The sequence below is a fragment of the Pseudorasbora parva genome, chromosome 4 (genome assembly GCF_024679245.1).
Source record: "Pseudorasbora parva isolate DD20220531a chromosome 4, ASM2467924v1, whole genome shotgun sequence".
In the NCBI taxonomy this organism is placed as follows: Eukaryota; Metazoa; Chordata; class Actinopteri; order Cypriniformes; family Gobionidae; genus Pseudorasbora; species Pseudorasbora parva.
The window spans coordinates 14,456,406-14,472,858 of record NC_090175.1 but is presented as its reverse complement, the minus strand read 5'-3'; the positions used below and the strand labels follow the sequence as shown (position 1 = coordinate 14,472,858).

Genomic DNA, 16,453 nt, shown 5'->3' with positions numbered 1-16,453 from the left:
ATGGAGAGCGGGACTCACCGATGGTCTGGGTGTTGGGCTCTGTGTCCAGAGGTTCCAGGGATGTGAGCAGCTCTCTCTGAGAACTGCAGCTGGGTGTGCTGTCAGTGGGAGAAACTGGACTCTGGATCATTTCTTGCTCTTTTTCGTCCTGCATCGCTGCATAGATGTGGAGGCCTGGGATCTTCCTTGAGGAAAGATTTACAATGAGACACGGGCAAACAAACCCGTGACGCTACAGGATATGCTTGGGGAAATCAGCCAGAGGGAAACGGGGAGGGGGGGACAAAATCGAAGTGGTAAGCAAGCATAATAACTGAAGGGCACATGTCTTGACATTATGTTTACTTTAGAAATTAATTATTACACGTTTCAGCAATTTTAATAATTTAAATATATACACTACTGTACTTTTTTTGGGGGGGGGGGGGGGGGGGGTTATATTTACAGAAAGAATTTATTTTTTGTGAGGCTGAGCTGTATTTTCCATTTGTCATCTAAACGCATCACAGCTCCGAGGACCAGCACTAGAAGAATAGTTTGCCTTCCATTGAAGCTGCTATTTTCCATTGGACCATAGCTTTGACTGACGTAGGACATCAGCCAATCAAATTTTGAGGTGTAGTGATAGAATGGCCCAGAGGCGCTACCCCCTGCTGATGTCATCAGCCGTTTGAACTTTTCGCGGATTGTGAGTGTTCTGTGTGAAATGAGCTACGGCCGCCGCGGATGACAGGCTGCGTTTGAATGATCGATCCTGATGTCAAGCCGGTAATATTAGCTAACAAGCTGTGATTTTTATCTGTTTCTTTTGATGTTCTTGTTGGTCCATGCTTTTGTTATGGCGACGGCGTGGGGTATGTTGATCGTTAGTGAAGGCCCTGACTGAAACCTCACGGTACGCTACTGTATACTGTACACACTCAAAAGTATGTACTTTTTTCTTCACAAAAACTACATACTTTTAGGGCATTATATAAGTAGGTGACTTGGGACACAGCAAGTGCTCTACTGTGGCTAGCAGACCCGTCACTTACCGTATCTTTCACTGGGCGAACATCACCTAATTAATATTCATGAGCCAAGCTGATAAGGTTCATAATGTGCCCCTCCGCACTTTTTCCGAATGTTTCAAAGGCCCTGACATTATCAGCCATGCAATTCACACCATTCTGGTCGTTTATCGCAGGAACCGTGTGTTTATAGTTTGTGAATGCGGAATACTGCATTTACGAGATGCAATCTGGGATGTGCCTCAGGGAAAAAAAAATTGTAAAAAGAAAGGAATAAAAAAAATAAAAAAAGCCCTCTGTGTGAAAATTCTCACTAACTGAGCTGTTAAATCAAGGCCTCCCTTTAGAGAGGTGATTTTATCCGACTTGGTCTGCATCATTACGGAGGGAGAGTGTCACGTAAGCAAAAAACAGAATAGAGCTTTAACAGGGCATTGCCTAAGAGGATTCAAAAGCAAATTTATTGTGCCAAACAAAACCAGAGAGGGATTTAGCAGGAAGAAAACACAACACATACGGACAGCTCATTAAGATGTGATATAACACCCTCATTAAAGGCCCAGTTCACACAATGAAACGAAAATCCTGACACCATATACTCGTACTTATGTCGCTCTAAACCATTTACATCTATGCATTTGGCAGATGCTTTTATTCAGAGTTTTCTGTAATGTACTGGGTCATTTTTGTACCCACACTCTCAGAAAAAAAGGTAGTGTTGTCACTAGGGTGGTACCCTAAGGTACAAAAGTGAAAAGGTACATCTTTAGTACAAATCAGTACTTTAGGAGTTACATATTAGCATATAAACATATAGGTACCTTTTCGGTTTTATGGTACCGCCCCAGTGACCGCAATGTACTTTTTTTTTTTTCTGGCAGTGCAACTGTTTATAATTGTACTAGGATTTACCATCATATTTTGCTGTATCAACATTCCTGTCTGCAAATTTAGTCCTAACCCTATACCTGCCTCTAACCCTACCCATAACTTATCCCTAAAATCAGAGGGAAATGATAGTTAGTTGAATAACATGGATGTAGAAGTACCTAACCCTGATTATAAGCCTAAACTTGAAAACTCAAAACTTGCCATAGTTTAAATAGTTTTTACAGGATCAGCAAAACTGTTGCCTACACAGGAGGCTTTCAAGCATTAAAAACGATGTGACTGCACTATAAAAGTAGTCTATACCACTTTTACTTTATATTTAGGCCGTTATTCACTTATAGTCTGAAAACTGAGTTTACAACCGTGTCAGTTTGATTCATGAATGAATCATTCTGGTGGGTTTTGTGAACTAGATCAACTGAATCATTAAAAAGAGCAGTTTTTCATCATTAGTTCTGGGTGAACTGATTAACAACAAGCTCCTTCAGGAAGTTTTCGGTGGTAGTGTCACCGAAAGCCAGACTGTTTGACGTGTGAAAAAAATTTAAGCATCAGAAATTTCTTGCCGCTTCTGTAATCTCCCTCTGCTGATCTTGTCTTATTGACCTCTCGTGCCCTTTTCTCTCTCAGTCGGGTGATGGAAACGGTGCAATCATTTAACATTTCATAAAGGTCAACTTGAAAAACTCAAAGGGCTAAATATTGATAATGTCTGTGCACTGACTGACATTTCTCATTTGTTATGAGCCTTTAGACAAAAGAAAGAAGGTTCTGCAACAGCGTAATAGTTAATCACCACTCAACATATCCGCTCAGAGGTTTATGTTTTGTGTGCTAAACTGAGTTTATGGGTTTATGTTTTGTGTTGCTTATCTGAGAGTATGAGAATGATTTGCCTCATATTCAGCACAGTTCCTTGTGCAGACCATAGACTGTAAAAAAAAAGATGGATGACGCCCCTTCATTGAGGTTCTTCCATTATAGAAACTGCCAATGTTGAATATGGCGTTGACATCTTGCGCTGATTTGGGATTTGCATCTGATATCAAACCCTGTCCACACTCCAACAATATCCTCTCATTAAGTTGGTGTGAAATAAACAGTTATGGAAATGTACACTAAACAATTATTTAGAAAATAAGTAACCTGGTTGCCTTAAAATATTCAGTTCATTGAAACATATATATATTTTTTGTTTATGCAATGAACATTTTTGAGAATCGACAACCTTTATTCAAATATTATTAAAAGATTTTGTAAGCATATTGGGTAATAGTGTGTGTTTTATTTGTGAAGACGCAGTGAAACACATTTTTTATGTGGTTCAGATACAATAATATTTTTAGTTTCTATTTATAAAACCAATTTCCTTCATTGTATCTAAGTCAAATTTTTTTTTTTTTCAATAAACTCAAAAAACAATCAGGTTACTTACCTTTTTTAAGTTAAACCAAAAAATGTATTATTATAATAAATATAAATCATATAATGTATTAGAATAATTAGACTACTGTACATTTTTAAATGTAAACAAATATTATATTCAGTTAAATGAATAATGCTGATAATATTGTGCTGTTTTAAAATAAAGATAAAAAATGACTAAAATATATCATCTGATAATTGTCTTTGATAATACACTTTTATCTTAAATCACAAGCATCATTGTAGTACAAACTATGTTTTAAATAGCTTGCCTTTCAAGCTTTCACAAACTGATAATTTTCAACTAGACATTCGACAAAAAAAAAAAAATAATAATAATAATAATACTGCAAATATATAACATAGTTGAGGTTTTAAAAATGGATAACAATACCTTTTGAATTTATAGATGAGGAACACTGCTAAACCCACCACCACCACGGAGAGGAGCATGAGCATAGCTGAGCCACTGTGATTCTCACTTGTGTCCACTAGAGGCGCTAGACACATGGGGAAAAAGAAAGCAGACAGCTGTTGTCAGTGCACACTCACAGTCTGGCATGTTCCCAACCTCCTTTTAACAAACAAAACACAAAACTGAAAGAGTTAGATTATATTAACTACACAACCAATGTTATGTTAGAATTGTTCATCATCAATAATTCATTTTCATCTTTAGGTTAACTATTCATACAAGTTGCAAGTCTTGTCTGGTTCAGAATTAGAACAACAGTCTTTGATCCCGGTTCATTACCTGCTGATAAATGGGCAGCGTATACTGTGATCTGGACTCCTGGTCTGAGTGTGAACAGAACCAGATTCTGATTGAGAGCACTTAGCACCAGTTCTGAGAGCTGAAAGGAAAGAAAAAAATAAATAAATAAATCACATCGTATCATATTCACACCACGTTGGTAAAGAATACCGCTGCCTTGTACTATACATTCAAATCTGTTACTAAATTACATAAACAATCCCATAACCCTGAAATAAGATATCCGTGCCCTGTATTTGATTTCTGAGACGAGTGAGTCCTGATGCATTGCGTGTAGGTTGAGGCGAAGCGTGATGTTTGTCGTACATGAGCGCGTACCACACAGGGAAGACATTTCAGCATAAATCAGCTCTATCACCTTCACTCACAAATATGGATATATGACATGGGAGGGATCCAATTTAGGCCTAACATCTCTCTCTCTTCTCCCTCAAACACACGCAGAGCCCTTGGCTGTCAGGCTCTTTTATGTATGCATAAATCCTGGAAGCAGATAGGAATTTCTCTCTGAAAATGAAGCCCCCCTTTTTTGTGCTTGATTATGGCACATCAGGGTTGTTAAGGGTCATTCTGAAACAGGTGCTTACGGACCAGTTTGATTTTTCTTAAACTTTCCATCAGACAAATAATGTGTTTAAGTGTTAATAAATGACATTGTCACATCTCATGCTAAATTCATTCAGTTTAATGTAGATCGGGGGATATAATTCCTTCTTTACGGTTGATGGTAACAGGATTGACAGATTCACAGTTTAATTTCACATTACAAGCCTTGTGTTAAAGTCATAAAACTACAGTGTGCTTCTCAGAAAGAGAGTTGGGCGCTCAAATCAATGCACATTTTTACTTTTAGATTATCAGTTGTTTTTCATACAATCGTTGTAATGGGGTTGAGAGGATTTTAAGATCATTCAACATAGCAAAACATAAGATGATAAAACGCTAACACTTCATGTTCACCTTAGGAAACTGCTGTGATTTCATAATTAAAAGCTGTTTGTCTTTTATTTATGTATTAGTTCATTATCATCAGGAAATAAAATAATGGTGACAGGGTCAATTGATTAGATAGATAGATAGATAGATAGATAGATAGATAGATAGATAGATAGATAGATAGATAGATAGATAGATAGATAGATAGATAGATGGATGGATGGATGGATGGATGGATAGATGGATGGATGGATGGATGGATGGATGGATGGATGGATGGATGGATGGATGGATGGATGGATGGATGGATAGATAGATAGATAGATAGATAGATAGATAGATAGATAGATAGATAGATAGATAGATAGATAGATGGATTCTATCTGTCCATCTGACAAATAGATAGATAGATAGATAGATAGATAGATAGATAGATAGATAGATAGATAGATAGATAGATAGATAGATAGATAGATAGATGGATGGATGGATGGATGGATGGATGGATGGATGGATGGATGGATGGATGGATGGATGGATGGATGGATGGATGGATGGATGGATTCTATCTATCCATCCATCTGTCAACAGACAGACAGATATGTAGTATCCATCAGACAGACAGACAGACAGACAGACAGACAGATAGACAGATAGACAGACAGACAGACAGACAGATAAGATAGATGCACTGTTTCGTAAACCATTCTTGCACTTTATCTTGGGCATCAGATCCGATTGCCGTGATGGAGTTATTAAACCTCACACAAAACTACTTCCTGTTCAAAGACTCCTTTTTTCACTCTTTCTTCCGAAGCTTTATTAAATCTGTCTCATTTACTAAATGACTCCTGACTTATTTCTGCGTCGCTCTCACCTTCTGTCGCTCTCTCTCCTTTTTCCTCACCCTTTTAAAATTAGACCATCCCATGAATAATTACATTCTTTATGAATTGTACCACGGTCAGTAAGTCTATAATACTTTTTTAATAAGGCTATCTACACATTATACTTTGAACATGCCATCCTTGAATAGAGATTTATGAGGATCTGCTGTGAAAGAACCTTTGTAGATTCAAGGCAGGTTCGGATGAGAAAAAATAAAATAAAAAATGCACCCATGCATAGACGTCCAGTGCAGATACACCCTTTCATCTGTGATATAATCTCTTAGGCTCATCATGACTGCATGATCTGGTGGATGGATTACTAATGACCTTCTCTACAGTACGTATGGTGAGAAATCACTGCCTCAAAAATACAGATGACTCTGCACTGTGATATTGGAGGATATGAGACATCTTCTCAAATTCAATAATGGCTGTTCTGTTCTCCTTTGCTCAGAATTACTCATGACCTAACGATTCAACCCACAACCTTACAGGTGAGCAAGATAATGAATGTGTGACCAGACCTCCCCTTTTTCCAGAGATAGTCCCGTATTTCAGCTCTTTTAGTGTCCCGACATATTATGAAAAAAATGTTTTGTTCCGTTCATCTCCTAAATTGTCTTTGCTAGATGATCATATGCAAGTAGTCACACGAGAATAACCTCAAAGGTAGCCAATCTCACAATTCGTTATCGATTAACTTGCAGTTAGTGAAGGCCGGATATTAGAGTGCGCGAATATATTAGAGTCAGCGTCAGACGCGAAGATGTCAAAGTGTGTGTAGCTACATCTTCATAAAGAGTTTGTCAAGCTATTATGAGCAGTGAGTTGTGAAAATTACAGCTCAATGTAATCGGGCTGAATGACACAGAAACGCTCTCCCGGATTCCGTCTCCCTGCGCCACAATGGTTAAATACAGGCACTGTTGTCATGTTGAGTATCTCACGTATTCCGTATCCCACCATGACAAATCTGGTCACCCTAATGAAAATCTTATTGAGCTTTGACATCTAAAATCAGCTAAATTCTTGTTTCTTTACTGATTCTGAAGTTGCATGCGGAAGTGTATTTCTGCGCTTGTCTTGCATTTATAAACCAGTTATTTAATTTCAGAAGAAAATTGGAGATTTTCTGACCAAGAAAAAGTGTGAACCAGTTAAAACAGGGTTTAATCAAGTGTTAAGCAGGCCAACATTGACATCTGCTGGAGACCATAAGAAACTCTTTGATTTTTCTTTGATCTCCCCTTCATCCACTATCCTTTCAAATGTGTCATGGGGGAAAAAAAAGGCCCGGAGGTAATGCAGTTTCTTCTGAACAAGAGACATACACAAAGCAAAACGTACGTTATAGCTGAGTGTTTCATTAAAGAGATGTGAAGATCCTGCATGTTATGTCCAGTACCTGGTCTAAATGAGTAGCTGTTTTGTCTGGCTTCCCCTCTGTCAGTTGTTTGTCTGGTAACAAGAAGAACTCGGCCGTTGTTGGCAGTCCAGGCAACACAGTGACCAACAGCTGTTCAGGACTCACTTCTGTCGCCTGAGGATCAGGAAGCGGTGTATTAGAGACACAAATGTTCAATAAACAGGATTAGAGAAATATAAGGACCAAAGGCTGAGGTAAAACAAGTGGAGGCCTTTTACTCTGATGTTCTTGTGCGATTAACATGCAATCCCAGTCCAAAGACCTCAATAATGTATGAACTTTTTTTGAACATTTTTTAAGAAATGTTTCTTGTGCATAAAATCATCATTAGAATGATTTCTGAAGGATCACATGGCACTAAAGACTGGAGTAATGATGCTAAAATTCAGCTTTAAGTCACAGGAATAAAGTACAATATATTCAAATACTATTCCACAACATTACTTTTCTGTATTTCTAATCAAAGTTTAAGCAGAAGTGACAGGTTTTTGTGTCGTACTTGTTTTAATTGCTCTTTACTTGACATATTTGAGTAAACTAATTCATACATTAAAATGATACATTCATACATTAAAACTTAAAATGATCACGTAATCTCAATTTACATATTTTAGTAACAGAAACTTGGTTAGCTTTTACTAGCTAATTCAATACATGTTAAATTGCTAATTGGTATCACAATCCTTTGATAGCATAAGCATAGCAATTGCAAAATGAGAAGGGGAGAGCAGGGGCGAAAGTACCATTTTTCAGAAAAACGCACTTTTATAAGAAAATATTTTAGACTGAGATATACATTTGCTCTGGTCAATAACTCACAAGTGTGGTCTATCACTAGCAGGTGGTATTTTGTACAAATGCAGAACGACTACAGTATAATATCACTTTGAACATAAGATGCAGATTGTTACTTTTGACCCCATCAGCTGGGACGAAAGTAACACACAGGTGGGTCAAAAGTAACACAACAATATAAGCTAGATTGTTCTGCATTACTCTTGTTTTTATTAAATATACCTGACTATGACCTTGTTAATATGTAACTGCAAACATATTTTGTAGCTAATTTATCTTTGCAAAAAAAATATTAAATTACATTTTCATTTTACATTTTAAGTTTAATCTAATGTTTCAAATATAACCTGACAGTACAAACTTGTAGGTTTAGTATATTTTTTTTGTGCAATTTCGATCTATTTGATCATTTTTTTCTTCAACAATATGAAAATCAAATTAGCATAATATGCATTATATATATACAAGTGGGACAAAAGTAACAAGTGTTACTTTCGTCCCGACAGGAAGTTCTGACATTTAAACACGATTTACTTTTATACTGAAAAACTCTGAAAAGACAAACCTTCAGGATGTGTAACAGCAATAAATAATCTGTAGATTGATCATTATTGTGACACGTGAAACGAGAAACACCACGTGTGATTAGAAAAAAAAGTACCGCTTCAGTAATTTACTTTCCGTATTTGAAAACTATATTTCGGACCCCACCGCGGGAAATGATGACGAAATCACATGATATTTGGCAGATCCATCAAGGGTTGTGTGCTGAACATGCTGTCATAGCTTGGAATGCAAATGTAGTCAGGGCTCTGAGAAAATCGCTTTGTTACTTTCGTCCCGCGTTACTTTCGCCCCGGTTCTCCCCTACAGCAATGTAGAACATTTAATATTCCAAGCTCATGCTCCACTTATCTTTCAAACAATTATTCAATTAGCTAAAGTGGCATAGATTTTAACATTAAACAATAATCTCCTACTTAACACTGATCTTGCACAAAAACATTATATGACACTTGAAGTATTTACTCTCCCTTTTGACTGTCATTAGAAATGCCATTCTAGTTTCAGTCAAATTTAAGTTTGTCTAATTGAAAAGAAACAAGTTCATAAAACTCAATACATTTAAACAGTTCAGATGATTCAAATGTGTCAGTTTTGTGAACTCAAAAGAAAAAGAACGTTCTAAATACTCAAAAGTTGAACCAATTTCTATAATTTAAGTTTCCCTTACTCAGACCAACAAATTATTTTGCGCTTTAGGGTTTACAGAGCATTTATCATTACGAAGTCAAATATGGTTTGAGCTGATTTGACATGTCGCACAATTTCTCACTCTTGCAACAAATCAATTCTTCAGTATTTCTCCTTTTGTGTTCCACAAAGAAAAAAAAAAAAGAAAAAGAAAAAAGGTTACAGGTTTCGACTAAAATGAGGGTGAGTGAATGAAGACAGAATTATGATGTTTCTGTTTCAGACGGAATATAAATATATCAAATCGTCCCTGGTAAATCTTCCAAGGTCACAATGTCCGCCGCGTTCCTGTCCATATGCCCAGTGCAAAACTCATTACACACATTACCAATAAACAACTGGAGCAGAACACGCATATGGCTCACATGAGAACCGTTATTCTCAAGTGTCATATTCTATAAACATCCATAAAGAAAGTCCCAATGTTCAGTTATAACAGCCTCTTGAAAATGCCACAGGGTAAGCGAGGGAGAACACTGATGATTATTTCGGTCTGTCGTGCCATATGTTTCAATGCTTGTGAAGTTTTTTTTTCTGTCACGGCAATGTTTCCTTCCATCAGTAAAGCCTATTCTAAACGTTGATTTCACAAAAAGAGTGTCAACTTCTTTTCAAACTTCTCCGAGCTTTTCAAGCAAAGCGTGGAGCGTGAAAATCCACCAAAGACCTTGACTACACTTAAATTTTGACATGTTTTATATATGGAATTTATATTTTTTGACTCGAATTGGACAAAATAGCACTTGAAATTGAGATTCTCTAAAGGTTTAAGGCAGTGGGAGACAAAGTACACAAGTCACGTACTTGAGTAAACGTTCAGATACTAAGTTAAACTACCTTTTTACAGTCTACTGGTTTTTGGTGGTAATATCCCAACTAATGCGTTGTCAATGACACTGAACTCTATGCTCATATTTGAGGTCCATCAGTTTCTGAGAAACGCCTCCATTAGTGGTTTTTGTGGTCCTTCATGTTTAAAATGCATGCAGGTACCTAGAAGACCTTGATCATTGTTTGATTTTATTTCCGTTCATGATAGATATGAGTCATTTTATACCCTGTTTGCATCCAAGAGCTTTCAGATTATGAAAATCGTGCACACACTCATCTGAACTGCATTCAAAAAGCACTGAAAGACATAGGTAAAAGACAGTTCTAGAGAAAGGAGAACAATCCGTTTCTTTCCTATCCAAATGTTTACCTGAGCATTAATATTAATTAATAATCTTTCCTCCAAAAAAGAGAAAGAAACAGATCAATATCTGTTCAAATGCACACATAGAGATGACCTCAAATCAAACAGACATAAGTAATTTCATGGCTGTTTGCTTATGCGGTATTATATAAACAATGAAGTGGTTTAGATAGAACTCTTTAATTCCACCGAATATGGGAACCAGATGTTCTGCTGCATGAGCAGTGAATGTTTTTTTTTTTTTTTTTGTATAATGGTAATTGGTTTTGAACTCACCTGCACCATAGAGGTTTTAATGACTCGACTCACATCAAGTCTCCATTCGGCCACATCAGGGTTGTGATCATCCAGATTAGATGAAAAGGCAAGAAGATGAGATCTGAAGTATTCTGTAATTTGGACAATACAAAAAAGAAAGGCTCGTGTTGCAGCATTTATTTTCTACATGTGAATTTACTGTATGATATAGTGCTTAAAATGAGTTGGGAACACATTTCCTTTGGACTTTTTCATTACGCATTTCTGAGGAAAATGTAGGGTTGGACAGGAATTAACTGCATTGTAAAAAAGGGTGTTTAAGGGTCTTTATGAGGAGAACGGTTGAAAATTAAGAGACCATGGGGATGTTGAAAAGAAATTTTCTTCACTATTGGAATAATTATCCACCATTGAATTCTCTCAATAATGCTGATTTTATGTTTATGTTTTACTTCTGTTACATATTAACATAATTTGTTTATGTATTTAATTATTTATTTATTTATAATGTTCATTCACAATGCCATGTATAATTAATTACAATAAATAAAGTGTTGCATTTTTATTAAGCATACCACACAATTGTATTCATGCTGTGTGTGTGTATATATATATATATATATATATATATATACACACACACACACATGCACACGCACATACTTACACATATAGATATATCAGGCATAACATTATGTTGGATGTTTGATGGAGTATTTCTGTGTCAAAAATACTCCTTCCGGTTTCTCACAAGTTTCGGAGAGTTTTTTTCGAGTATGGCTCGGCTTGACGTTAATAGAGCGGAAGGTCCTTGTATGGGCCGTATGGGCTCTTCTCCCGGTAGGGTGCGCGCGCGTGACTAGACCGAGAGAGGAAATGCACACCCATAAACACTCTCAGCTGCAGATCCACTGGTCCGTGAACACTTCTGTCACGCCGCGCTCCACTTTATTCCTACACTGTTATCCCTGAAATTGTTTTAATTCAAATTATTTAGGTACAATAAACATAAACTCCAACAGATTTGCTCAATAACAACATGTTTTTAGTTTGTTGTACGATTTGCATGATGTTGTTCATTCTATTCTGGTTGTTTAAATTGAATGTACTGAACAGAGCCTATTTTGGTCTGTTGTCAATGCGACGCAATACAAGGAAGACGCTGATTGGCTCTTTGAACTGACGTCAGGCATGGACACAGCTGCGCGCATTTTTATCAACGTTTGCTGGTGAGTAGGACATGTCATTTTACATTTTGGTCTCAAACAGCTATAATACTATTAATCCCTAATAAATAAGATGTATAACAGTTAGCCAGTAAAACTAAATGTAAGTTTAGGCTGTGTCAATACATGTCACATAGTAACTGTTACATGTCAACGTTCGTCACCAATTGCATCCGCCACTTTTTACAACGTTAATTCTTACAACATGCTCTCTGGGAAAGTGATAATCACATTTAAAATTGAATACTTATTCTTTTTTGGTCAATAATTCTCATCAAACAAACAACTGAACGCTTCAACAGCTGAGATATTCAAACGATATCTCGTTCGGTGGTGTTTGTGAATCTTGGCAGTTTAACTTGCCTTGTTAGAAATGCTCAACGTGGTTTTAACGTAAATACAGCGTAACTTTATTAGTTAGGTTTTATACGTTTTTGCATGTCTTTGTGAGTGAAGTATTAAACAAAACAGCTTCAATTGACAAACCTGCGAAAAAATACTAATCCATATCTGTCTTAAAGAAATGCAACCTCGTGCTCATCAGCGTGGTGTTAGCTAGTACATCAGTTACATGCTAAATAAATAGATGGCTAGATAGTACTTTGTTTCAAGAGACAATTTTGTCAATAACAGATCAAAAGATGTAAATTTGCCTTGTCAGCTAGTAAAAAGCACTCTAATGTGGATTTGTGTTTCTCTGCAGATTTCAAGAAGTTCAAAGCAAGCCTAATAAAGATGATCTGGAAATGTAAGTATTGCATATATGCTTGTGACAAAAGGGGATACTTATTAAAACATTACAGACTTAAACATGGGAGCTATGCAAGAAGCCAGCCTTTTCCATGCTTATATCAGGAATGTTTATGTACTTTTAAGTTTTTTTCAATAGCTTTAAAATACACTTATCTCGTTTTCATACAGCGACTGAAAAACAACAATCTGTGGGGAAATTTGAAGCTAAGTTTCGCTGTCAGCTTTGTGATTTTCTTGAACCCTGTAAGATTACAGAATATTTTGCCCACCTTCGGCACAGACATCTCAAAGACCACCAAAAAGTTAAATGTCCATTTCAAGGCTGTAGCTTTGAAAGCAGGGTATATTCCACATTCAGTGCACACAAAAGTAAGCATCACCAAGATCAAAATGAGAAAATGTTTAAACCAGAGCTAATAGTAAAAATAGAGAGTAATGAAAATGAAAATGATGACAGTGTAGTTGACACTCATGAGTGTGCTGTGCAGGAGATGCTTCCAGATTAATTGGGCCAAGATGATTTCAATGCAGAAGCAAACGAAACACTATCACAAGACTTGGGAGAACAATTGGAACATAATTTAGCAGCTCTTTTAAAAAAAAATGCAAACCCTCCTTCACATACCAGAGAACTCTGTTCAGGAAGTAATTCAACAGCTTTGCCATATAATCCAGTTGTCTCAGCCACTTTTGCACAAGCATGTGAAGGCTGTTTTTCAGAAACACTTTGGACATGTAGATGAGTCAGTTGTGAAAGAGGTAGTTGAGACTGTTGTGACATATTGTCCAAATCATGGCTAGATAATTATTTGACAGTTGTTAAATCTTCACAGTTCCCTGATGTTAACACATGCTTTTTTTGTTTTACTATTTCAGGTGTATCAAGAATTCAGCCGGGTAGTTGGGAAGAACCTTAAAAAAGAATTTTATGGCTCTCTTGATCGTCACTGTCCACAACTGATTCAGGTCAAAGAGAGGTCTCGCTGGGCAGATTTTGAGCGATCTTCTGCATCAAGCCAAGGTTTGTAAATTTAAGTTAATGCCATTGTTTAATTTTGAAAGCCAGATTACTTAAAAGGGATCGTTCACCTAAAAATTTAAATTTAATGTTTATCTGCTTACACCAAGGGCATCCAAGATGTAGGTGGGTTTGTTTCTTCAGCAGAACACAAATGAAAATGTTTAACTCCAACCATTGCAATCTAAACATGCGCAGACAAATCCTTATTAAACACAGTGACTTGTGATGACACATTGATGTCTTAAGACACAGAAAGATCAGTTTGTGCGAGAAAGCGAACAGTATTTATATAATTTTTACCTCTAATACATCACTATGTCCAACAGTTTTAAGCGCGTGATCACTTCCATTGAGTGAGGTCAATGTACACAATATGGTATAGAGATACACGAGAGAGAGATGATCACGCGCTGAAGGCTGTTGGACATAGTGGTGTGGTAAAAATTATATACTTTTCGGTTTATCCCACAAACCGATTGTTTTTTGTATTAAGACATCAACGTGCCATCATGAGCCGCTGTGTTTAAAAAGGATTTGTCCATGCATGTTTTTTTTTTTTTACTCTCATAGATTCTGCTACCATTCACATGCATTATATGATTACATTATACAGACAGCAACAGTTGGAGTTAAATCTTAATTTGTGTTCTGCTGAAGAAACAAACACACCTACATCTTGGAGTCCTTTGGTGTAAGCAGATAGACATATAATTTTAATTTTTGGGTGAACTATCCCTTTAAGACTGTTCAGTAACGCAGACAAAATTATGATTAATGTAAATTGCCTTCCTTTTATGTTGACAAATTATATTTTCTTTTCAACCTCCACACCTCAGGCTACTGATATCGTTGACATGCGACGTGTTGCTATGAGAGGGCTTCCGGTACTCCTTGGCGATGACCCAACTGAGTTCTTCAAAGCAGGCTTTGTAAGTATTTTTAATGCAGTTTTACTTTTTGTAATATTTTTCTTGATGTGCATTTAAAACCCCACCAAAAAACAAAGTTATAGTTTAGTTAAATGATGAATGTAAGGATGAGGTTTTAGTTTTAAGTCATTAAGGATAAATTTAAATTCCTGTCATAACACTTATAAAACTCTAAAATACAATCCTGGTTAATCTCATAATTTTACATAATTTTTAATGTAATCAAAAGTTAATGTCATCCAAAGATTTATACAAATGTAAACGAAAACACACATGTAATGTGTAAATATTACTGACCTTCTGGAAACATTTTTATACATAATTCGCAAAAAAATATGCCTGCATACAACTAATAAAAACATTATCAATAAAATTAATATCTAGTGCTAACATGTGTCTTGGTAATGTTCATGTTCTTGTCCAGGCTTCTGATGATGGAGACTCGTACCAGCATGTGCCAGTTGGAATCCTCAGCTTAGAAAATGAAGATGTGGCTCTGCAACCCCTGTCCTTCTGCCTCCACCCATCCTCGGTGGGAATCATTTTGGAGGGGAATGTTGTAATGGACAATTTAGACAACATACCCCAGACCAGGTCTTCTTTTTGGTTTAACTTATGCCCTGCACCTAGACTACCCAAAGTGCATGGGCAACACCTTTTTTTCATTCAGCAAGTTTTGCTTGCTTTGGGCAAGAAGGAGTTGAAGGGCAAGATTCTGGCTGTTACAAATCAGCTTACCATGTAAAAGGGTAAAGAAAAACATACTGTACTTATTAAAATTTTGGGAAAGTTTTGAAATACTGTTGTAAAGATTTACAATTGGGTAATTGGTACTTCACCAATTTTACTTTTGTCACTCTTTGAAAACTGATTTTGATAAGTGAATTCCAATAAATTGTAAGTCCAAATAAATCATTGTTATCCTTTGTCCTTGTTTGATATCTTTATTAAATCATTGACCGTAAATAGCTATTTAAATTAAAGTTTTGGGTTCTGCAACATTCATCCATGATAAATGTTAGCATATACAGGTTGATTGAACTTAAGACATTTATGGAAACTCGTTGCCCTAAAAAAGTTGATTTTGTCTTGTTGAAAAAACAAAAAAATTCCAGTTTAATGTACGTAAAATTTCAATAGCACTGAATTAAAAATTATTAGTTCAATTAACTAAAAGTTTTTAATTAAATGCTGTTAAAATCTTAAGTACATTAAACTGGAAATGTTTTGTTTTTTCAACAAGACAAAATCAACTTTTTTAGGGCAACGAGTTTCCATAAATGTTTTAAGTTCAATCAACCTGTATAGGCTTGCAGTGTATGGGTAACATCAAGCGACTTCAACGCTTCAGCACAGCATTCCAGGAAGGCAGCGCTGCATTTGAACCGATTTGAACGCAGAAATGACGGGAAGCTTCACAACATCACTTCAGTCGCGTCGCAAAGTAGATCTCCACCTTTCACTGCTGTCAGGACTTCAACAAATCATACCAAAGAAGTGTGTTTTTGACGGAGCGGTCGCAGCGATAAAGGTTCGGTCCTGCTTTGGAAGCAGCCGGTGAGTAAAACTGCTTCGAATGTATCTGCTGTTGGCTACCGTCGCATGAGTAAACATCAGTAAACGACAGGATCATGTGCTTCGTCATTCAAATGCGCTAACGGACTCCATT

General features: G+C 36.4%; 1 protein-coding gene and 1 long non-coding RNA gene across 5 annotated transcripts in view; one reads left to right on the top strand and one right to left on the bottom strand.

The window, feature by feature from the left end:
- The window catches only part of sorcs1 (sortilin-related VPS10 domain containing receptor 1), a 302,164-nt gene that overhangs the window by 3,789 nt on the left and 281,922 nt on the right, over positions 1–16,453 (bottom strand). The window contains exons 22-26 of one of the 4 annotated variants that reach the window (XR_010904712.1): positions 10,874–10,986; positions 7,333–7,467; positions 4,081–4,180; positions 3,721–3,817; positions 19–181 (exon numbers count right to left, since the gene is read on the bottom strand). Coding sequence is in view for 2 of the 4 variants with exons in the window: in XM_067441000.1 (XP_067297101.1) it covers positions 19–185; positions 3,721–3,826; positions 4,081–4,180; positions 7,333–7,467; positions 10,874–10,986 (621 nt within the window). In the remaining 2 variants the exon portion in view is untranslated. Of the gene's footprint in view, positions 1–18; positions 186–3,720; positions 3,827–4,080; positions 4,181–7,332; positions 7,468–10,873; positions 10,987–16,453 lie in introns of all 4 variants that reach the window. The other 3 variants (XR_010904711.1, XM_067441002.1, XM_067441000.1) reach the window with 3 other exon arrangements.
- Positions 12,056–15,692, top strand: LOC137072959 (uncharacterized). Its single transcript, XR_010904713.1, has 5 exons — positions 12,056–12,084; positions 12,785–12,829; positions 13,711–13,855; positions 14,692–14,784; positions 15,209–15,692. It is a non-coding gene; the product is annotated as an uncharacterized lncRNA (long non-coding RNA).